Source organism: Toxorhynchites rutilus, chromosome 1, assembly GCF_029784135.1.
Source record: "Toxorhynchites rutilus septentrionalis strain SRP chromosome 1, ASM2978413v1, whole genome shotgun sequence".
NCBI lineage: Eukaryota > Metazoa > Arthropoda > Insecta > Diptera > Culicidae > Toxorhynchites > Toxorhynchites rutilus.
The window spans coordinates 176,055,185-176,080,256 of NC_073744.1; the positions used below are offsets into that span (position 1 = coordinate 176,055,185).

General features: G+C 41.6%; 1 protein-coding gene and 1 long non-coding RNA gene across 2 annotated transcripts; one reads left to right on the top strand and one right to left on the bottom strand.

The window, feature by feature from the left end:
• Positions 1-13,326: 13,326 nt before the first annotated feature.
• On the bottom strand, positions 13,327-15,168 carry LOC129776479 (protein spindle-F). The gene is made up of 2 exons (XM_055782148.1): positions 14,145-15,168; positions 13,327-14,079 (listed from the first exon to the last, which is right to left on the bottom strand). Exons 1-2 carry the CDS (start codon positions 14,920-14,922, stop codon positions 13,667-13,669), a joined length of 1,191 nt encoding a protein of 396 aa, XP_055638123.1. The 5' UTR covers positions 14,923-15,168; the 3' UTR covers positions 13,327-13,666.
• A 257-nt stretch (positions 15,169-15,425) lies between these two features.
• On the top strand, positions 15,426-16,813 carry LOC129762292 (uncharacterized). The gene is made up of 3 exons (XR_008740593.1): positions 15,426-15,513; positions 15,568-15,879; positions 15,939-16,813. It is a non-coding gene; the product is annotated as an uncharacterized LOC129762292 (long non-coding RNA).
• Positions 16,814-25,072: the final 8,259 nt, after the last annotated feature.

Consider the following 25,072-nt stretch of genomic DNA (forward strand, 5'->3'; position numbering starts at 1 on the left):
AGGAAATTAAATTGCTCATCTCTAAGGGCCTTCAACTTAAATATAGCCTGTGTACTGATGGTTATAAAATAATGGTTCCGGGATTGAACCATTACAGGGCAGTTCAGGAATATCTGAAAAGAAAAGGGGTGGAATATTTCACTCATGATATAGTGGCAAACAAACCATTCAAGGTTGTTCTTCGTGGACTGCCGGATTGGGAAACCATTGCAAGATGGTTTGACCGAACATAACCTGAAAGTGATTGCAGTACATAAAATAAATAGACGGAATAAAAACATCACATATCGCGATCAGCTGTATCTTATCCATCTCGAACGAGGATCCATCAACATGGCTGGGTTGAAAGAAATCAAATACGTAGAACATATGACCATTAAATGGGATCGATACAATCCCGTTCATCGCGATGTTACTCAGTGTACGAACTATCTGAACTTCGGGCATGGTGCCAAGAACTGCTTCATTAAAAGTAGATGCAACTTATGCAGCGGTAATCATCACACGAGTGCATGTATGAAGGAGGATGCAACCACGAAATGCATACACTGTGGCGAAGAACACTCATCTACTAGCCGTGTTTGCCCTAAGCGGGCAGAGTTCATAGAGAAACGGAAAAATATATCGATGAATAACTCTATTCGGAGAAGTTCACACATCCACCATACGATTCCACAGCAAACTAATACACGGAGACCCATTCCTGTTCTTGAGCCTCTTCCGCTCTCCGCCGCGGAGAAAAACAAAAAGGTCACTCTATCGAATCGAATTCCAAATACGCCGGATCTGTCGACATCGCGCGCCCCTCCTCCTGGAATAATGAGCTTTGCTCAGGTAGTAGCTGGCGCTACTCAATCAACAGCAGCAGATTCAGAGGATCTGTATACCGGCGAGCAAATGAGCGCCCTTTTTCTCGAATTTTCGCGTTAGTTTCGTGCCTGTAAAACCAAACAGGACCAAATCACCACGATGATGAATTTCCTGTACCAGTATGGCCAACCATCCAACCAATCTTAAAATCATCACGTGGAATGCCTGCTCGCTTGCAGCAAAACAGATGGAGCTCGCAGAGTTCCTTAGAAACTATAAGATCGACATCGCAACTATCACCGAATCTCACCTTAAACCCAACATCAACTTCCACCTGCCTGACCATACTATTGTTCGACTGGATCGCTACACAACACGAGGGGGTGGTGTCGCTGTAGCAGTTAGGCGAGGTCTGAAGTTCCTTTTATTAAGAAGCTTCAACCTCAAAATTATTGAGGCTATCGGCATCGAACTTATAACAACAACAGGGTCAATCAACATCATTGCAGCGTACTGCGTACAAGTGAAGGAAGGAGACGGCTCCAGTCTGCTGCTACGCAGAGACCTCATCGCACTTACCCGGAATCGTGGCAAATTTATCCTAGCTGGAGATTTGAATGCCAAACATGAAGCCTGGGGGAATCTTCGACGAAACATGAATGGCAGAGTTCTCTTTAGTGATCTTCCTTGCGGGCACTACAACATCCTGTGCTCCGAGGAGGCAACATACTTTTCTCCGGCTGGGGTTCCATCAACTCTTGACATTTTTGTCACAAATATGACCAACATCCAGCAGCCAACGGTGGTGCACGAGCTAAGTAGTGACCACTACCCGGTAATGATAGTTCTTGGTGAACAGGTGGAGACCAGGAGGTTGCAGCGTAGGAATTACCATCGAGTCAACTGGCCAGCTTTCCAGCAACTGGTCGACGCTGGCGTGATTTTTGACCATTCGCTGCATACCAAGGAAGACATCGATAGTGTGCTGAGTGGCGTAGAAGAGGCACTGTGTGTAGCTCGCGAGCAGCATGTCCAACAAGTTCCGTGTGTAAGTAGCTTTCTCGAAATTGATGATCTAACCAAACAACTTATCAGATTGCGAAACATCTATCGAAGGCAGTTTCAGCGAACTCGCCTTCTAGAAAAGAAGTTGGCGGCGAATCAGCTTTCCAGAGTGGTCCAAGCCAGAATCTTGGATCTCAAAAACAAATTTTTTTCTCAAAAATTGAACCAGCTCCCATCCCATTCCCGTCCCTTCTGGAAACTGTCAAAAATTCTAAAAACCAAACCCAAACCTATCCCTCCTTTAATTCCCGATGCTCCTGGTCCTGATCTTTCAATAACTCCTGCTGAGAAAGCTGATGCGTTGGGCCATCACTTTTGTAATTCACACAGTATTGGGCAAGCCATGCTCAGTCCCCGGGAGGCTGATGTTGCGGAAGCTGTGGCTGAGGTTGATCGGACCCAACCAACTTTGGATGATGAGCAGAGAATAACCGCTGAAGAGGTTGAGGCTAAAATTAAAGCCTCGAAAAATATGAAGGCCCCCGGCTTTGATAATATCTTCAACCTGGAGCTGAAACACCTAAGCTCCAGGTTATACGGACATTTAGCATCGATCTTCAATCGATGCTTACAACTTGGTTACTTCCCCTCGAGGTGGAAGTTAGCTAAAGTTGTACCCGTCCTAAAGCCGGGGAAAGAAGCATCCTTAGCCGGAAACTATCGCCCAATCAGCTTATTGTCTGCTCTCTCCAAGGTTTTTGAGAAACTGATCAGCTCCAGGCTCACAGTTTTCGCCATAGATAATAATGTTCTCCCTGACGAGCAGTTTGGATTCAGGAGAGGTCGATCAACAATCCATCAGCTCGTCAGGGTAACGAACACCATCAGGCGGAACAAAACTGTCGCCAAATCAACTGCAATGGCATTATTGGATGTCGAAAAGGCATTCGATAATGTCTGGCATGATGGTCTGGTGTATAAGTTGCATCAGCGTCATTTTCCAGTGTTTCTGATTAAAATAATCAGAAATTATCTTTCAGACAGAACATTCAGGGTCTCACTGAATAATATCTGTTCAGAGGAACTGAACATCATTGCAGGGGTGCCCCAAGGCAGCATCCTGGGACCCTTGTTATTCAATATATACACGTCGGATATTCCTCCCTTACCAGATGATGGTAAGTTATCTCTGTTCGCAGATGATACGGCCATTATCTATAAGGGACGAATAACACGTGCTCTGACGGAGAAGCTTCAGCGGGGTCTTGATGTCCTGTCTGAATATTATAACAACTGGAAGATTCGCGTGAATGCGACGAAAACCCAGACCATCCTTTTTCCATATTCGAAATCCCCGCGACCTGTTCCGCCTGAAAACCTCAGGATCAGCTTGGGAAATAATGCCTTAAACTGGTCCAATGAGGTAACATACCTTGGGCTCACCTTAGACAGCAAGCTGTTATTTAGACAACACATTGATAAAATAGTGACTAAGTGTGGTATAATGATCAGATCATTGTACCCACTCATAAATAGAAAGTCTTCTCTGTGTCTGAGTAACAAACTTGCTGTCTACAAACAAATCATCTTTCCGGTGATTGAGTATGGCTTGCCTATTTGGAGTAACTGTGCCCAGACGCATCGGCTCAAACTCCAGCGAATACAAAATAAAATCCTCAGAATGATCCTCAATCTTCCCCGCTGGACAAGAATAACAGAGGTCCATGATCTGGCTGAGGTTGAAACAATGGAAACCAGATTCGCCACCAAATCAAATAAATTTCGAGAGGACTGCTTACACTCGGAACAAACCATTATAAACAACCTGTATAGGTGATTAGTTTAGGTAGGGTTTCTCATTTATGTAAATAGTTAGGGTAACAAATTTTATTATTTCTTTTCTTCTCAAAAAAAAATAACTGCGACTGCGGTTAATGTAGAATAGTTATCCATAACAGAAAAAAAAATCAAACAAAACGAAAATCTTGATTTTGAAACGAAGCTGAAAAGAATGTTTTTTCTGTATCACTTCTACTGTAAATTATAGCTTAGCTCTAAGATTTCTGAATAAAACAAATTTTAATGCAAAAAAAAAAAAAAAGGCAAACTTTCAGTCACGTTATGTATACAAGGCAGTGAACATCGCTTGTTCTTCGTTGTTTTGCGTTATCACATGTCTTCGTTTCGGATTGAGCTGAGGACGCGATCAAATTACTCACGCGCTGATTACTCTGGCATTGCAATCATTGCACCAAACTGACGTCATTGCATTGTTTTGAGCTACACAATTGTGTGGGGAATTATCAAGCTAGGTTATCGTCGGCCCATGAAGAAAATAAATGTTCTGGAATTTTTTGTTTCGAAAACTCTCTCCACAAAGGATGAGAGCTAAGGTAATCTAGACCGGCAATATTAACATGAAGGGCTTCTGTTGAGAAGAGGTAAAACGGAGATAAGTGTGTGTATATTTAGTTGCTTCAAGCCAACGATATATGGATATACGTGTGCGTACAAGCGTGCTTCATAACCCGTACGTAAAAATAGTGCATCTTCGCTACGCTGAAACCCCATTTGTATCTGATCCCGTGTGCATTGGCCCTGTCACGAAAAAATATTGGGAAAAAAATATGGGAAGTGTTTATAGTCTTAGTAGCTTCAAGCCACCAATGTATGGCTCTGTATGCATACTATGGCGAACGCTTATTTGACGCTTGGTTTACGTTGTGAAAAAGATGCCTAAAGGTGCAATTCCACTGAGGCAATACTAAATAACATGTAGCATGATGAGATGACATTCTATCAAACAGTTATTTTTAAAATTTCACAGCATTTTAAAATAGTATCCGAAGTTATAAACATGCGACTTTTATAAAATAACAGCGCAGTTCTACGTCAACAATGCGGTCATGTCTTGGACACGACCACCTATAATTTTTTTTAATAATGCTACTCTCTGGCCATTCAGGAATGGGCTTTAACCCTTTCACCTACAACGACGAAACACACTCGTGATAATGAGATTGTGCCACAACCTTTAACATAGCACCGGACGCGAAGCGTCGAACTGAGCTGTTGGAAATGAAATCGCAGGGTAAGTGGTTAATGTAATACTGTTATGTTTCTCCCGGACTAGCCTTCCATTTTTCAATGTACTACAACACAATATAACAATTTTTGATTTTGACTCCCCTATTTCACCTAAATCAATTAGTTTCAACGTAGGACTACTTCTTTCATCAAATCAGAAAACATTTAACGTTTTAATTAAATAGTTTTGAAGTTAACAACAATTTCTGCTGCGACACAATCGAATTGCAAATTCGATAAGAATTGTTTGATATGTTGTCATTAAGATATCTGTCCTGACCTTACAACCCTCTGCCTACAGCTCAGTGGAAACTAGACATTTCAACAAAAGGTCCCGCGTAAGATTACGTCCCGCGAAACGTCCCGCATTTGGCAAAAGAAACGAAAATGTCCCGCGATGTCAATATATTTCAATATTACAATTTGATCATGTTGATTTTATTAAATGCATGAACCTCAAAAAACTCTTATTTGTGGATTGTGGAGTTTTTGTTTGGACAGTGTATTTTTTGTTTAGAGAGTGTCAAATGGAAACGACAGCAACAAAATTAGAAAATGATTTTTGTAAAAGTCCCCTATTGATCCGTAGGGAACAACGTGAGTCAGACGAAAAGTTCATTTTTGGTCCCCTAGCTCGGTCAGGGCCTAACGTGTTAAATAAGAACTAGTGTATACGGGACAGGAAGATGCAGGGTTGTTTGATGAAGTATCGTAAACGAAGCGCTTGGCGACCTTACGGATGTTTGCCGGAACCTCAACCATGGCCGATGAAAAGATGTATGTTGGCGTGTTCTTTTACCTTTTCGTGGCTTTGGTGGTCGGCTGTCTCTTCGTTTTGGCTATTCGCCCAAAAGTTTTCTATCGGTCGCAGCTGAGGGATATTGGGAAGGTTGGCGGTCTTCGCGACAATGTTTATCTCCAGCCGATCCATCCTCCAGTGATCTTTTGACATAATGGGCAGATCCCAGGTTCGGTGTGAAGACCACATCACCTTCGCAACTTTCGGTAAGCACTTCGTACTCCCAGTTCACCATATGACTCGAAAGAAGAGCGGCTTGGACATTCCCTTCTCGTTTGTCAGAGAATGACCTTCTTCGAGAACTTGATGTGGGTGATATATTCGTCGCCATCGCTTAACTGGGGAACGTAAAGTATCCGGTCCCCTACCATTCGTTGAATTCAAGCATCAAGTACGTCTTGTCTTTCATTATAAGTACGAAAAGAAGTTTTTCACCAGTGAAAAAGAAGTTTTTCACTTTTTTCACTGGAAAGAAGTTCTTCACCAGTACCTTAAGCTACTCCTTCTGGGGCCTGCTGCGCGTCTCGTCTGACGCTTTCGTATAAATATGTCCATTTTAGCCAGATTCTCTTTCACCATTTGGCCGGTTGCTTCGATCTTCTGGCTTAAGGAGCGACAGGGAGAGGATGTAGTATTTACCAGATTGGCTATATCTGACGGACACAAGGTACCTCAGGATGTCTAACTCATTCGCAGTGTTTCCGCTGCTGCGAATCAACAACCTTGGATCATTTTTGTTGTAGGCTTAATATACGTTAGATTTAAAGAAAATTTTATTACTTCTTGGGTCAGACGGACCTCCCGCAACACCTCGGTTCCTGGTCTGAGCCTCGGGAACCTTTGAGGTTGGGCTCTCAAGGCCTCTTTTATGTGGGCAAGCTCGAGCTTGAGGCCAATCGCTCTCAGGGTCGGCTCTTCTGAAAAGCTGATTAAGGCTCGGATTGAGAGTGTAATAAAAAGTGCACATATATATTTTTCGTTATTTTATTACCTATCTGGTACAATTCTGTGTGGGTGTGTGTCGGCGTCTAGTGTATCTTCCGCTGGAATTCTGGTCGCCGGCTGGATCTGTTCTCCGTACGCTGGATATTTCGGGGTTATAAGGATCCTTTTATAAACCTTTAATTAACGGGTGCTGTTCACACAGATAGATGGACAAGTTACACATGGACCTAATTTTAAATATTGCCTTTAAATGGGTATTTACCTGATTTCATCAGACTCAGGGGCTCACAATAATTTTTTTTTTAAATATATTTTAGTTAACTTCCTCTCGTCTAAAACTTTCCACTCAATTTTCAGTGTTCCAACTTTCGGTCCGTATGATATTCGATGCTGCCAGGAAATGAATTCTTCTGGCAGTCATTCTTTCATCTACTCTGTGCATTCTCTTTTTTCCTCTTTTGCTTTTCTATCTCACTTCTCTGAACTTTTCCTTCCTCTATCAATTCACTATTGTTCATTCTTTGTCCATCTCTATTTCTGCACGACACTCATTCTCTTCTCCAGCTCTTTAATGTGAGTGTAATGATGGCTTAATCTAATCCCTACCTAATGTGTCGTATTTTTATGGCATATTTTCCTACACACTAAATACAAAGAGTACTATTAGATTAGGCAGTAAAACGTACTACTCTCTCCAGTGGTTGAAACAGAAGTGAAAGATTTTTATTTCCTAATTTATTACATGGTTGCTGTGTTTGGATCTTCGGTCTGAACGCTTACTACTTCTAACACTCCTACTCGATCAGATCCGGACGAATTCCTACTTCACAGCGTAGTTTTTCAGTCGAAGTCGTTGAAGTGGCTTCGTGAGAACGTCGGCCAACATGGACTCCGTTGGACAATACTCCATTTTAATTATCTCCTTCTCTTGCAGGTCGCGAACGAAGAAGAACTTGGTGTCGATGTGCTTGTTGCGTCGTTCGATTCGGTCACCTTCCACCAACTTGATGCAACTTTGGTTGTCCATCGATGCCTACGCCGATTTCCTCCATCAAACGTTTGGTCCAGACGAGCTCCTGGCACCCTTCAGCAAGCGCCATGAACTCCGCTTCAGTCGAACTTAGTGCAACGCACGTTTGCTTCCGCGAACCCCACGCAATTGGTCCACCTCCGAACATGATGAGGATACCGGAGTTCGACTTCCTGTCGCGAGAATCTCCGGCCCAGTCCGCATCCACAAACATCTTCAATCCACCGGTCGATGAACCTAGCTGCAGCTTGTGGTCACTGGTGGAATTCAAGTAGCGCAGGGTCCTCTTGGCTTCAGTCCAATCCTGGCGGTTAGGGCAGCTGGACTTCTGCGCCAATATCGAGACACTCACCGCAATGTCCGGCCGTGTGTGCACTGCTACGTACAGGAGACCACCGATCAGACTCAAATATTCGTGGTTATTGGGTAACTGATCCATCTCCTCCTTCTGCTGTAGGTAGCTGATGTCGAAAGGAATTTTCGACGGTTTCGCCTTGTCCAAGCCAAAGCGTTGTGCCAATTTCCGGATGTACGAGGTCTGGTTGATCTTGAATCCGGACGCACTTCGTTCCACCTCCATTCCAAGGAAATGACGAACGTCTCCCAAATTCGTCACGTTGAAATGGGCTTGGAAACTCTGGAAGATATCCTTGAATTCCTTTTCCGTCTGCGTCACGACGATCATGTCATCACCGTAGATGAGGATATACGACCACGTACCATTCTTCAGTTGCACGTACAAGCATGGATCCGACTTCGTTGGCTGGAATCCCATGGCCTTGAAAACGGAATCCACTTTCCGGTTCCATACGCGCGCGGATTGCTTCAGGCCGTACAAACTCCTCCTCAAAAGGCAGACGGTTCGCTCATCACCCATCGTGTACCCTTCCGGTTGCCGCATGTAAACGGTTTCTTCGAGTGTTCCGTTCAAATATGCGGTCTTGACGTCGACATGCTTGACGATGGATCCCCTACGGCTTGCCATGGAAAGCAGAGCTCGGAAGGTTGTCTGCTTTGCCACCGGTGCGAAGACCTCATCATAATCGGTGCCGTACTTCTGGGTGAAGCCTTGGACAACGATTCTCGCCTTGTGCCGTACCACGTTTCCTTTCTCGTCCCGCTTGGTCTTGAACAGCCACTTGCAGCCGACAGCCTTCTTGCCTGGCGGTAGTTGCACCAGTTCCCACGTATGGTTCTCCAACAGCGCCCGAAATTCTTCGTCCATGGCTGGGGAATTGTGGAACGGAAAGTTTTTGTTCGTGAAGACAAATTCATGGTACTTGCCTGGAATCGCGCGCTCCCGTCCATTGCGCCTCAACACCTGTGACTCGGGTGGATTTGAAGATTGTCGTGGATTGTTATTGTCGGAATTGTTATGTCAACAACGGTTTCATCGGATGATTCGCCAGCGCTTGTATCAACTTGCGAAAAGAAATCCTCCTCGGAATCCGATGACTCCTCGGGATCCAACGACTCTTCATCGGTTGTCTCATGATCGTCAGGCTCGGCTGGTTCTTCAACATCCGGCTCGGTTGGTTCCACCGGTCTTGCTTCCGGAACGTCTTCAAGGAAATCGAGACTCACGAAATTCCGGACTTGAAGTTGCTGTCCGCTCGTAGCTGCAGGTTGCGTCTCGACTTGGGGTGACTCGTTGAGGAAAACTACATCCCGACTCTTGAAGACATTCTTCTTCACCGGATCGTACAACCGGTACGCCTTGGTCTGCTCATCGAAACCGACTAGGATGCACTCCTTCGATTTTACGTGCCACTTCTTCCGCTTTTGCTTCGGAACGTGCGACATCGCCTTCGAGCCGAATACACGAACATGGGAAAGATCAGGCTTGCGACCGGACCAGGCCTCCTCCGGTATCAGCTTGTGACCTTTGGTAGGGGAACGGTTGATGACGTACGTTGAAGCTGCTACCGCTTCCGCCCAGAACGACTTCGGTAGTTTCGCCTCGAACAGCATGCACCTCGCTCGCTCAACGACGGTTCTGTTGACTCGCTCGGCCAACCCATTTTTTTCAGGAGAGTACTCGGTGGACGTTTGGTGTACAATCCCTGCATCGGCAAGGCGTTTCTGAAACGATCGGTTAGTATACTCCTTACCATTATCGCTGCGAAGAACTTTCAGCTTGGACCCGGTCTGTCTCTCAGCTAGGGCTCGGAACTGGTCGAATGCATGTAGGACCTCAGCTTCGGAATTCGTCTCCAGGAAATAGATGAATATCCGCGTGTCCAGTCGTCCACGAACGACACGTAATACCGGCTTCCGCTGATTGACTCTTCTTCCATCGGTCCACATATGTCCGTGTGGACAAGCTCCAGGACGCCATTGGCACGATGACCGTTCTTCGGAAATGGTAGACGGGTTTGTTACCCATGGCACATACTGTACAGCTGTCCATTTTCGTTTCCTTGAACTCCATCCCGGTGGCTAGCCCATTCTTCAGTAGCTTCAGGCTATGGACGTTGATATGACCCATTCTCCTGTGCCAAACGTTCAAATCGGCCGCCGTGGATGCGAGCGACAACGCGCTCTGCTCGTCACCCTCTTCGAATCGGAACAATCCACTCTTCAAGTCATGTATCCCGGTAGCTATCACCTCACCATCCGGATCAATCACATTCACGCCTTGGGTGCTGAACCGCACCTCGTGACCATGGCGAACGATCTGACTCACTGACAGAAGATTGTTGGACATCGTTGGAATGAACTTGACATCGTTCACGTCGATGGGGGGACTCTCAGGACTGCACTTAGCTGGAAGCTTGACGACACCCGTGGAAACAATCTTCACCATTTGTTTGTCGGCTGCCATGACAACGGCACTCGCCGGTTTTTCACCATGTAACAGGCTTCGATCCTTGGTGAAGTGGTGAAGTGCTCCAGAATCAAACACCCAACCATCGTTCCTATGGTAACCGCTGGTTGTTAGTACCGTGCAAAACGCCGACCCTTTTTTCGTCTCGTTTTTCACATGGCACTCCCTGGCGATGTGTCCGTATCGATGATGACGCTTGCATTTTGGACCTTTTGGCTGCTCAGCTGACCGTCCTTCGGCTGCACCTTGCTTCGGTTTTGATGGAAACGGTTTTCGTCCAACGAACGCCGTCTGGTCCTTGGAAAATTGGACTTCCTGGAGCAGCTTCGTCTTGATGCTGTCGCCGGTGATCGGGGTGCCGGAGTTTTTCAGCGCCATGATCATTGGCTTGTACTCCTCCGGAAGGCCGCAAGCAGTAGGGAACCGACCCACTCCTCGGAAATGTCGAAACCAACTCCCCGAAGGCTATGAACGGTGAAAATGATCTCCGTCACATACCTGTCCACCGTGCCGCACGACGAGAGGGTAGTGGTGATGAGCTTCCTGGCAGCGTTCTGTTCGCGTTCGGAATCGGCTTCACGGCTTCCCACAGCTCCTCCAGCTCCAGGTACGTCTCCACCGCGAATTTTCACGTTGGCCAATTCTCTCTGCCGCTCAGGCGTTCGATCGGCGGAAGACTTGAAAGATTCTGCTGGACTTGCTGCGGGATCGCTTCGGTAGACATCTTGCGAAAAAATCTTGAAGAATAACTGGGCTCACAACCTATTGGATTAGGCAGTAAAACGTACTACTCTCTCCAGTGGTTGAAACAGAAGTGAAAGATTTTTATTTCCTAATTTATTACATGGTTGCTGTGTTTGGATCTTCGGTCTGAACGCCTGCTACTTCTAACAAGTACAAAAATGACGAATAAACGAAGCGAACGGTAACAATTTGTTCCATTAAATTATCATTTGTAGTTTTTTTTCATCGCTATCCGAAATTCCATTTTTTCAATGCATACTAAATTGAAAATGGATTGGAATTTCCGAGCATTCCATTCGATAATTGGAAGAAAATTGTAGAATTTGAATCGTGCTTGCCAGTATTTTTTACCATCGCTCCCTTTTAACGCTCATTCGTTCGTCTCGTTGGACTCGCCCCTCTGGCTGAGTCTGCCGATTTGTCTCTATCCTGTGAGTGTGTACCGCTAGAGTATAAAACGCGCGGACCCCAAAAAAATATCTTATTTTCTTTCAAACCGTGTGGTTGTACGGCATCGGCATCGTGGACGTAACAAAGGAGGACAAGTTAAGGGAAAGGCAAAGTCCCACTCGAACCGTGCAGGTGTGCAGTTCTTCGTAGGTGTATCCGCCAATTGCTCAGCAAGGGTAACTAGGCCGAACGGATTGGTGCCGGAGCACCAGTATACCTAACAGCGATTATAGAGTTTCAGCCGTCGGAGTGCTCGAGTTGGCTTGCAAAGCTGCTCACGACAATCAGAAAACCCGCATCAAGAACAGAGCAGCTTCGGTTCGGCGCTCATCAAGGCAACAATTAGTTTCAGTGAGTGGCAAAGTGTTTCTCCGGCACGTCGCATCAAATGTAATTTACTGAACAACATGTCACAAGCTGGATGGGAAGAAATTTTCCAACTGTGAAAGCTGTGGCGAGTGGCAAACGCAATAGCTAAACAGGAAGGTTTAACCGAACAAGATAGGAATATCGAGTGATAACAAAAACACAACACCAAAGGTTCTTTTCAGAACTATCAACATGTTCATAAAGAGTAAACAGTAAACTAATCCATTTTGCAGGTAGATAGGTATTCACGTAGGAGAAGAAAATAAAACAATATATTTAAAATATATATTTAACAAAAGCTGTCCCCTTTGTATAGTCCTACGTCACTCCGGTTATGTCCCCGACATTACCCACCCGTCTTTTTATTTTATTTTATTCGAATTTTATTCAGTGCACGCTAAATTATGATCTCTACTGTCAGAAAATGGATCATTTGAAGCTAACGATTGACCTGAAACGATCAGAATTGGTCAGCAGGAGAAGTGTTTTGTTCCATCAGGACAACGCAAGGCCGCACAATTTCGAGAGCTTGATCGGGATATTTCAATGCATCCACCAAATAGTTCGGACCTGGTACCAAACGATTATCACCTTTTTCTCGCATTGGAAAATTTCCAGAGTGATAAGAAATTGGGATCAAGAGAAGATTGTAGAAATCTATTGCTATGGTTTTTCGGTAATAAGGACCACGACCTCTATGATAGAGACATTGCGAAGCTACCTTTAGAATGGCAACAAATTCCAACAAAACGGTGTATATTTGACCCAAATCGGACAATCCGAAGCATATTAAAAACAGTTTAGAAATTCACCCAAAAATAATGGATTTCTTTTTCCCCAAGTAAAATGTTATTCTAGATATCTAACAAGTCGATAGCATCGACCGAATGATAGCTATCGGTTCAAGTGTTCTAATTTTTCGAGTTGTTTGGTTTGCTTGTTGCATATGTTCAGAGAATGATTTTGTTTCGGTTTGCGTCCCTGATATTTCCCTTTGGGAAACGCTTAAATATAGCAATTGCAACAAATGAAATTCGAGCTCGGTGAGAAATTATCTCGATATACAAATTTTTATTTAATCTCCATTTCAGGCCCAAAATTTTTCAAGGCATGTCGAGAGAATCCGGTAAGATCCTTGACATTGATAGCATTCGCATTCAGGAGGAGCTTCATATCTCTCACAATCTGGTGCTATCACGTTCTCGATCCACATTCATTTTGCTCGTTCTTAAAACAATTTGACTGAAGAGACATCGCATATCAACATTGTAACGTAAGTTTATTATACCATACTGAATCTAGGTCTACGAAAGCATTATACATATGAATTTGATTGGTTAAATAGGAGGCGACTTCTGTACTTTACATAAAAATCACTTATAGTAAGTCTTAATCATAGGTAGATATACATAGTCATAAACTGTCAACAATACTTCTTCTTCTTCCAGTATCCCGAAGCCCAACTCACAGTCGTAGATTCAACCAATCATTAACGGTTAATAATTCCATCCGCTAGACTCGACGCGATAAAATGAATTTATTATGAGGGAAAATATCACTAAAGTTCGCTAAAGAAATAAATTCTCCGCTCGGCCCCCGGTCAAAAGTTACCCACCGTCTGGGAGATGTACTCGTAGGTCCGATCGAGACTCAAATCCAGTTCGTTCTCGTCGATGAAGTGTGACTCCACATGCTCCTGAAACTCGTCGAAGGGAACGTTTTTCACGTAGATTCTTCCGCACATCGGACACATCTTATCGAGCGCATCGGCCTTGATTTTGTCCTGAAGAATGTTAACATACTTCAGTGTGCTGGCTTCCGTTTCCGCGCCCGCTAGCCTCGGTGCTGGTGCAACAGCTACGGTCTTTGGAATGTCTGGTAGGGGCAAGTCCTCGGTTGAGCTGGATTCCTCCGGAGCCGTCTGAGTAAGTAGGTCGCTACCGACTTCCACCGTTTTGTCCACCATCACAGGTTTGACGTCGTTTGTGTGATTTCTACAGGATTGACACGTTTCTGAAGAATTGATAGAAAATAAGTACTATAAACATTTATGTCAAACATATAAACGAGATATTTACCTTTATTAATTTGCAGCTTTCCAAGAGCAACCTTTAGTACCGTCTGCTGTCTTAACAGTTCCTTCTGGATCTCGATCAGCGCTTCAGTGCATCGCTTCGCTTCCGGATTGCTTTCCAAATCGAACATCAGCAGTTCGTCTTCATCCTGCTGGAGAAATCCCAATTCTACCCCGGTACCGTTGTCAATGAATCCGCACTTGCTCAGCAAAGAAACATCCTCCAGATCTTGGTTTGCTTCCTCCGAGGAAGAGAACCCATCGACTCCTTCCCGTGCAAGCTTCTCGCGTAGCTTCGGGTTTGGTGCGCTTTTGGTAAAGGTTTTGGAACGAATTAAATTCTGGGATCCACCGCCTGCCCCAATGGTCAAACCCGTTTCATTCATCTGCCGATTGACCGTATCTTCCACCACTTCCACCGAGTGGTTGCTTTTCGTAATCTTCGATAGTCGACTCCACAGTTGACGATTCTCGGCCGCCACCATTGAGATGTGGTCCATCAGTTGTACCTTCTGGCGGGACAGTTCCGAAACCTTCTCGCGGAGCACCTCCAGCTCGGTTTGATTGGAAACTCGTCTCTCGGCGATCGCATCGGAATGAGACGAACCGCCCTGCTGGATGCATCCCTGGGACATTCGGAGCGACAGGTTTTCCTCCTCCATTATGCTCAGTCTTTTCTGCAAATTTTGGCAGCGCTCTTTCATTGTCTGCAGCGCTACATGTAGAGCGTAGTGCGAGGAGGAAGCGGGTGAACAGTTATCGTTGTTTTCCGGGGTCGTCATCGTCTTTTACCTTTTTTTGGCTTTTATATAGAGCACTTTAGTATGTTTTGGTTCAAGAAGGGGGACACTATGGTTTTGAAGTGTACTTTTCGTCGCGCATTGCGGCTATAAGAATTAAAACACGTCACTTTCTCCAAAAAACACTTTTTATCCTTTTATTGATGACGGATTATTTGTCTGGGTTTTTATTATTTCACCACAGCATTCGTAAAGCGACAAAATAAAAAATATTCTGAGCCAGTTGCAGTCAGAGTTGCCAGATAAATTTTATGTGTAAGGCCGTCTACACACTAGGCAACCTAAGTTGGAAAGCAACTTAACGAATGTGTCAAAAAAGTTTAGAGCATGTGTAATCAAATGGGAGCATACACACTAGGCAACTGGCAACTTAGGTCGGACCAACTTTTTCGATTCAACCTAGCATGTCGAGTCACGCGCGATATATGTTGGCAACTTTTTCGTTCAATTTCTGTTGACATTTATTTCTGTTGACATTTTTAATTCTGCGTTCGTTGAGTTTCAATGTTTGTCAGTAGTAATAACAAACAGTGTTTTCAAGATTTGCCCAGTTTATAATAATACGAACGAAACGTAAGCATTTTTTATTTTGATATATAATTTTATATATGGTTTATATTGTATCAGGTGGAACAAACTGAAAGAGGATTTCGAATGGAGAATGACCTATGTTGGGGAGCCAAATTGAGCCGTCAAATTCTCAAACTCCGATAGCTTCATTTCCAGGCCCCAACATCGAAGGGAAAATTTCCTTTCCCCCACATAAGACACAAACTCCGCTTCCGTCGGCAAAAACAAAAAGTACACATCCACTCAAATTTCGACGACAATCCAAATGCGTAAACACTCAAAGTGCAATCACATATGCTACCGACATTCCTTCACAAACAAACATATCACATCCGTGTAATTCCATTTCACATTAATAACAATTCACATGTAAAAACTCAATTTATATTTACATATCACAACGTTTAGATTTTACATTATATTTACAGTTACAGGTATTTCACCTCACAAATTACATCTATTAAATTAAATGTCACCACTGGCGGACCATCTCGGACTACTTTCGCTCCGCTATTTACAATTTTTGTTGTGCGTTGTTGTTGATGTTGATCCTACTCTGTGTCATATTTCACGATCTCCAATCTACGATGAAGTGATGAATAATTCACCAACGTGACCGCTTCGTTCGTGATGAGATCCCAGAAGGAGAGAACGGCAAATCACATTGTTTTTTCCGTTCTCCTATCGCACATGTGGGATACACAATTCCTGCTGTTTATGATCAGCTGTTGTAGACCTTGCAGTTCATTGTTCTCCAGCAGGCAGCCGTCTCGATTTTGTAATCGTGTGTACCAGGCCTGTATTTGGGGGAGCTGCTACTACTCATAAACAGTCTATGTAGGATCAGCCGAATCGGAAGAGTACAATCAGGTTCTTGACACGATATATGTTGGTCCGGTACCAGTGGGGAGACACATTATTTCCAGCAGACATACATTCCCAATGTGACACGTACTCCGGAGCTAGACGCAGTGACTCTTCACACTTGTTCATATTGTGGTCAAGGATTCGTGCGAGCCGGTTACGTTATAAATAATTAATACTCAGAAATAGAGAGAGAATGGAATGACCACTGAGTACAATCCGAGTGATGCTTGAATTGATGTTGCTTTAAACATTGCCAGAATCATAACGGAACAGTAGAGAACAATTCAGCATTACTGCCAGAATTTAGCAGAAATTCGAACTCGTGGCCGACGGAATATTGGACATGAATATGTTTACTAGAATGATCCATTTTTTCAATTATTTTAGATTGATGCGGAACCTAAATTAAGTCTACTGTCGAATGGCAGCGCGTCATATTTTCTTTTCTTTTTCATGCAATCAAAAAATTTTTAATGGTGCTGGTTATCTGTTTCATGCAGTTGAGGGTACATATAGTGTATTATAAAACCGCTCGTTTTGATTTCATTGTAGCTTACAAATATTGCGCACATTTTTAATTTGATGTCGTTTGCATAAATTGAGTACTTTTGTTTTCCTCTTTTCGCTAGAGTTAGATAATTCGCTCTTCATATGATTTATTTTGGTATTTGAAGAAATGACATCTCTGCCAGCGATTACGCAGTTGACAGATGAAAACTTAACGAATTCATTACGTTTGAGTTGCCTCAATGTGCAGAGCTGAGTTGGAGATCTGATTGACATCGCCAACAAAGATCGGGTTGAGGTTGCCCAATGTGTAGATGGCCTAAAAGTTTGGAAAGTCAAAATGTTGACAGCTAGCAAAGGTATTGCGTCTCATATTGAATGAAGTGCGATTCACATACAACATCCACGTCACGTTACGTTACGTCAATTTTTTTTATCCCATTTATTTATTTAAGGCTCATTAGCATTTTAGATGTAACAGAGCCGAATTTTAATCGTGTACATGTCAGATGGTTATCATATCTACAATTAGCACATTACACAGTTGTCATTCGCCAGTATTCCTTCTATACCATTACATATGGTACATTCACACAGTAGCCATTTAGGCGTAAGAGTATTCTTTCTGTTCTTCCATTATCCAGTTGGACCACCGGACAGCGGAGACAGTTGATTGATCATTGTTGAGTTATTTATAGAACAGCAGCCCGATGTGTCTTGCAGAGCAGAGCAGTTGTATGGATGAATCGATCTTATTTCGACCGTGGATCGATCTCCATCGCTGATGATTGTTGCATGGACGTAGCTATTCTGTAACAACACAAAGATGGTCAATGAGGGTCCTGATTTTTGAACTCACGATCGATCGCTTACTAAGCGAACGCGCAACCAATGTGGCTACGGAGACCCCCTACGTCAATTATTCTACCATGCATTTCTTATGAAAACATTCATGTACACCGGCAACGTAACGACCGGTCAGCATGCGTTCAACGAAAACGACCGGCAGGATTTGTAGAAAAGAATAAAATGCGCTACACATACAGCGTCAGAGATTTTTTTTACGTTTAATTCATCGTTAGATTCCTCCATACGAAACGATAACCATCGGAGTCAAAAATATCAAATTAGGACTCATCTATGGAAATAACATCTTACCAGTAAGACATTGATGTGTTTCATGCTGTTTAGAATAATCAAATTGAAGTTACAGATCTTTTTTTGCTTGTCCCTCTCTGATCGGGCATTCAAGCTGCCCTTCCTAGGCACATTACAAACTTTTTGGTTGCTCAATTTGGTTTTTATCGATGGTGTAATGGATCAGAATGTTTACTTGAACATCCTAAAAGTGTAGTATGTAGCAAAGTGTGAACATAATGAGATAGAATCGAGGATTCAAGTTTTGACAAGACAATGACCCAGAGCTCAAGACATATGAAGTTCGCACATGGTTACATTACAATTACTCAAAAGTTATTGATATTCCTCCACAATCTTCCGACATCAATCCCAGTAAAAAACTAAGGAGGTTATCTGTGTAGGAAATGTACACCAAAAAACTCGCAGATGAGGCTAAAGACAGCTAAAGATAGTTGCAATGAACAAGGGATACCATAATAATGATGGAAATAAGAAAATTGGCCAACTGCCTTCGAAATCGAGTAGAGATTTCAACCAGCGTACGATTATGAGTTTGAGTCAAGTTTCATCCATTAGCAAATACATTCGCCATTTTTAGAGAAATAAAAACCATTTTTCTGAAAACAGATAGTAATCCTTTTAACTCTCATATGACACTATAATTTTATCTAAATATGATGTTCCGAAAGATTGTTTTGTGTTTGTTTTCGACTTTCAAAAGTAGGGAAAAGAGATCTGCATGGTGGAGTACGATTATGGATTTGAGTCACTGTATCTCTCAGTTCCAATATTCGGAGGCAAAACCATTCGCGACTAGTTTAGAATTTTTTTTTGTCGAATCTCGTAGTTCAGACACGATTTTTTTCTAGATCTCGATTTGCTTTTCATCAAAAAATATGAAAGTATTGAAACTCTTCAAATCGTGGTTGTAAGGTTCAACGCAATGAGGTACATATTGAGGTGGAGCAGTAGGCGAAGTATATCTGTTTTGGCAAGCAAAATATCGTGTCGTAACTATTTGCATTCAATATGGAATGTATATGGAAAAAACAAAACAATGTTCAAAGTACTCACGGTTACATGATAATTTGAGCCGAAATTCTCATGAAATCATTCAACTGTTTGTTTTTTAACAGATGACAATTGTATTGTGGATTATTTCGATTATTTATGTAGTAAAAAGGTTCAGAGAGCAGTATACTTAGATCTCGAAAGCAGTAACATTTTCGGTGATTTTTTTTATTAATTGCCGATTATTTGCTCACAACGTACACACCGACACTGAAAGCCAAAACATCAAAACATCAAAACATCAACTTCGTGACGTTAAAATAATGAAAGTTCGTTTGTTTCTATGAACGTGGAGGAGTGAATATGGCACATGGAAATATAACTCTTAACCGTCTTTTTCGACGTGATTTCACAAATGTTCACTGCATGCTGTCAAATTAGCTTTATATTCAGCGGGAACTTTAATAAAATGTACGTTTTTAATTGATGAAACACTTTCTGAAAATAGCATTTTCACATGGATGTGGTAGGCAATCAAATATAAACACAACGACTGACGTGTCACTATTTGAGAAATAATTATGGCAGCGCATGCTATGTCGCTTGATAAACCACCATCTTCATTACTTAATTTTTTCCAGGACATTGGGTTCAACTATTGTATCCGACAATCAATATATTGAATGACATTTTCCATAAATTTTCGATACCGATACCGATAGGATAATCATGTGATCTGTCATTTGACTTCGGTAGCAAAATGGTATAGCAGCTAATTTCCAAATGAAATGGAACTTCAGTTGTGCTCACCGATAGACATTGATTACATGCTTTTTTCTACGAATACACTAGATTTTTTTACGCGATTGTTTTTGCGTGATTTTATTTTACGCGAGAGTGTTTGCGAGCGTGGTTGTGACGAGCGCGTGCCGGTGATGGGACAATCTTTTTTAACGTGATTCTCTCAAATTTACGCGATTTGCTCGAAACTTCGCAATCTTTCTTTAAGGCGGTTTTATTTTTGCGCGCACGTATCAGTCGCATAGAAAAAGAATTCAGTGTTATGAAAAAAGAATTGATGTTATGATTACTCTCTGGCAATGGTAAAACAAAGCAAAACGAAACAAACTGCCATAAGCCACTAGATCGATCTTCAGCTTCAGTTACAGCTTAAAATAAGCATTACTAAAGCTTACTTATGGTTATCTGAAAACGTGAATTGTGATGGCAGGCTTTAATGAGCATCATTCATGCTTATATAAGATTCCATGAAAACGTCAAGTTGTTTTTCTTCGGTTTTTTTTTCTAGGAAATATCCATTGAAACCAATCGACAGAAAACAAAAAAAAAAATCATATACATTTCATGGGCCCACCCAAACAGATTTATTGCAAACCTTTTATGGGTGATATTGAGGTTATAACAGGTTCCTTCATTATTTAGATCTACGGTACACTGTTTGAAATGAGAAATAGTTATTATATAAAAATTACCACATGAGATTCGAACCGGGGTACTTGTGCAACATGTGTGTTTTTCTATTGTGCTCAGGTATCTGCTCAAAAAGATCATGTATGAGTGGGTTTTACTGGCCGGCTTGGAAGCATATTTTTGGCCCAAAATTTCCACCTTTTAAAATTTTTTTTTCCAACTCTTTTAAACATCCATGTTATGTTTATTAAACTCTTGACCTCATGAATCGCCATTTGTATATGTGAGTACATTCCCAGCAAACATTAAATCGCATAACAAGCGTATATATAACATCATATGTCCTAATATTTGGTTGGCATATAATGCGCCTAACTGGCATATGCATGCAAAAGTGGAGGCCATATACATACATGGCAAATGCTTACCGAATTTGTTTGGATGAACATGAAACTTTGACCGGCTATAATAGCGATTATGTTGGAATTGAATTGCGATCTAATATGAATATATTCATGAATTTCATTTTCGCCAACTCGAGAAAAACGGAGTTGAAGACCCGAACATTATTTCGCGAATTGTCTAAAAAGCTATCGATCTTTATCACTGTTTTCACCACTAGCTGTCCAGAATAACTCCGTAAAACCAATCGTAACTGTTGATCCGTGATTTGAGATTAAGGTTGAAGCCTCGGAGCGAAAAATGTTACATTGGACGTTTTGACTGCCCGCGATTGCACATTGGACATATTACGTTGCACTATAAGAATTTGAAACTAACTAATAAACAACAATCCAAATATCAGCATTTCGTTCTAAAGACTGATTATTATTGTTATCGCTCGTTGAATTGCACTGAAATCGATAACAACACCTGTAAGAAACGAATTCCAAAACTACCGAAGTACGACTGCGAGTTGTTTTGACTGCTTTGTTACTTCGGATGTTTCGGCCGTCGGAGGAAAGTGGCGTCCGAAGTAACAGCCGGGTGCTTAAAATTCGAATCTGTACATTGGATATTTTTTGTATCGGCGACAAAAAGATGAAGAAGATAGATACGTGAACGATTGTTTTTGTAATACATTTGTTACATAGGACCTTTTCAAAAGTTACGCGAGAATTTTCAAAGCACCAAATACGACTTTTGCCATACTTATATACGATTTATTACAGACATAGAAAAAAACAAATGGCGCAAAATATTTTCGTGAAATGTTTATTACAACCTCACGAATCGCTATTTTATATATGAGTATTTATGTTCGTAGAAATAATAATTGTTTGATTGACTTGTGTTGGGAGTGGAATATGAATGTTTAAAATGCCACAGATTGATGTTTGGTGAAAATTGCTCCGATGTGGGTTCGAACTCCGGTCGTCTGGATCAGGGATGGTAAAAAATCACATTCAACGATCAATGAATAAGTATATCCCTCTAGTCGGATGTTTTTAAATCACCCCCAGCAGGCGAGGCTCTTTTATTATTCATATGTACACAGAGAGAATACTTGGAACGGTGAGCTACCAAGATCTCAAAAAAGCAATATGAGAGCGGAATCCCAACTGCTTGCACTCTCGAAGCATTACTTCTACTACTCAGGTTTTATCGTGAGTGCAAGCCACAAACGATTAATCCCATTCCATAGAGCGGATGATGAGTTCTTGATCGGAAAGTGTAACAAGAGACGATCAACTGAAATCTTACGACACTCATCGAGGGATTTTTAATTCTCTATTGCACTGTCCGCAGTGAGTGGCTGACTCAGTCTCGTGTCGATTTTATTTTGCTGTCGTCTCCCGCCCGATAAACAGCAGATGGGTAATGGATGCAATTGATTAATTTTATTACCAGCAGATTTGGGCGAATCTCATCCCGCCCAAAATCGTTTTTAAGATTCCAATAATTCTGAACATTCACATTTCTCTCCAAATAATTTTTCCAACAGTAATTCAATTAGTGACTTCACGAAACACCTTTCGAATTCGATTGAATTTCAGACCCTTTTTTATTTTGTAGATAAAACGGATCACATATTTGATTAATTCAATTCTGTGTGGTTACGTTCTTCGTTGCGAATAAATGTAATGAAATAGTATGGACGTATGATATCCATGTATCGTGGACTTCCGACATATGTGGCAGTGGATTTGTCGAACGACTAATGTTTTTTATATCCCTTCAAACTTGTTGCATCTCTCAAGTGTACATACTGCTTTGACCGCAGATTTGCATGGTAGCATCTGGTTAATTTCAGGTATTCAGTCTTCATATTGTCGAATGAATACTGTTGGAACAATAGGTATCGCAGCAAATGATTATCAACATCCTACCTTATCATCAAACGGTATGCGAATAATTTCAATGAACTGACGGCATTGGAATATATGCTTTGTGAGGACCACACAATTATTATCAGAGCGAATAAACGTCCGACTGGAAGTCATGAACATCAATTCAATGTGCCCAAGATAAATTTATCCTTTGAAGGTCATTAACCTTTCTAAAGATGATCAGATGGAATATATTCCAATATCGTCTGGAATAACCTGTCCAACACCTTATGATCGTTATATTGTTTTTGCTATTATTCTGATGTTTCATAACACGGCACTCTATTGATTATTCGCCGAAAATGAATAAAAAATATCCTTGAAGTTAGCCTACGGTTTTAGTAGCAGTGCAATATGGTGAGCCAGTCTCAGGATAAGAAAACATTTAAAAATAAAGCTTTTTTTTTTTTGAATGAATCAATAGTAAAACAAAACGTCAAAAAATTTCTCGGCTTTGTGATAGCAGATAATCATTATCCATTTGAGTTGTATGAGTATTCCATTCCCCCACAAACTGTGGATAGTCTATCTGCATACAAATTATGTAGAGTGGCACAATCCAAAAAAATTATGAGCAAATATTTACGTGCTTAAACAAAAAAACACATGTTGAATATTTGCGCTAATTTATGTTTTTTTATTAATTCAAGGTAATCAAGGTCTTTTCTAGACACCAGTTTACTCGGCCCCGAAAAAAGTGGTCTGTATTTGGGCAAGCGGAAAAATATATCTCGCAAGACCACGTGTTCGATGTCGTAAAAGCCTTGGCCAATAACGCATTTACATTAACTCATAAAATTAGTGATTTGAGAGGGATTATTGTTTGTAGTCTCTTGATTAATTTAAACACCATCTGAGAAATTCTCCGTGAAACATGAAAGTCGTCCTATCTGCTGTAGCGCATTTTTTTTTTATTTTACCCAGTTTCATCGAAGTAAACGCGCTCGGAAAGGAAAATTGAACGCCCGGATGAGAGAGCGAGAATCGTACGTCATAGAGACACTCATTCCCATGGAGCAAATTCTTGTTAGGAGTTGAAAGCAAAACGAGGAAGGAGAGTAACTCAATTATTCAGACTAGTTTTAGTCTAGTAATGCTTTGGTCAACTCAGAGTTACCAAGAGAAAATCATTTGGTTATGATGGGTGAGGATTAATAGTTAGTCGCAGTTTGCACAGATTACGATCTGTGCAGTTTGCGATTAATCGTAAATCACATCATGCTCCCTTGTTTTCCATCCTTGGTCTGGATTATCATCCACCAGCTATCTCGCGCGGCTATCTGAAATTTAATTCAACAGCGGTTAAAACATTCGAGTGCATCAGCATTTCATTGCCATTTCAATATGATGTAATATGTTCTTTATTAGGATTTAATATGATTTACTGTTTCATGATTTTCTTCAGCATGCAACACGATTTACTAAAGTACTGAATCGATTTAAATTATACGCTTATACGACAAACAAACTGCATCAGCGTAATATACGCATATGATGCGGATTAAATATATTTTACGACAATGTACATCATAAAATTGATGTTTATTATACCGAATTGCGACTTAATTTGATAATGATATATAAAATCGAGTTTTTACATTTTATGCGATTTCAAATATACACGATACATACTTTGATTGATATTATATGCAATTCTGATTTATTCTGATTTCTTGTAAGACTTAGCACGTGCAAAATTATACGATTTAATGTTTGCTGGGTTTATGTTTGCATAAACAAGAGTTGCTTGTTTGATTCTAGTGCTGTACATAGTGACAGACATACAATTTTCGAAGTACAACGCTAGTACAGTTGTATGTCTGTCATAAGCATAATATTTTGTACAAAAACTTGAATCCACTTTTTCAAATTTTTTAATTTAAAAAGAACCACCCGAACAAAATGAAATTTACAAATAGATGGATTCTGTTGAAGCCGCCTCACTGACATCTGATGCCACCCCTGCATAACTCCGACAAGATTGAAATATCAAACAAATAATAATTTTCTCGAGCGGTCTGCACGCAATTGTGTGGTGAACCAACAAAGAAATAATTCTAGTCTGAGTAGGTGAGTGGAAGTTTTTCAATCATCACGCGACGCTTTCCATTCATCAATTATTTCATCATTACCAGCCATATTTCAAGGTCGCTCCCGGGAGGAAATAAACTGCACGTTGTCGAACCAAATGGGAAATTCGGTAAGTGCGAGTCCGGTAGCTGCGTTGCCAGCTCCCGTAGAAACGGTGGAGGCTAAGCCCGACAAGCCAAAATGCA

Coding starts and splice junctions, on each gene's coding strand:
- LOC129776479 (XM_055782148.1), bottom strand. CDS start 14,922: ATGACGACCCCGGAAAACAACGATAACTGTTCACCCGCTTCCTCCTCG. Junction 14,080..14,144: donor AAAGCTGCAAATTAATAAAG/GTAAATATCTCG, acceptor TCAATTCTTCAG/AAACGTGTCAATCCTGTAGA.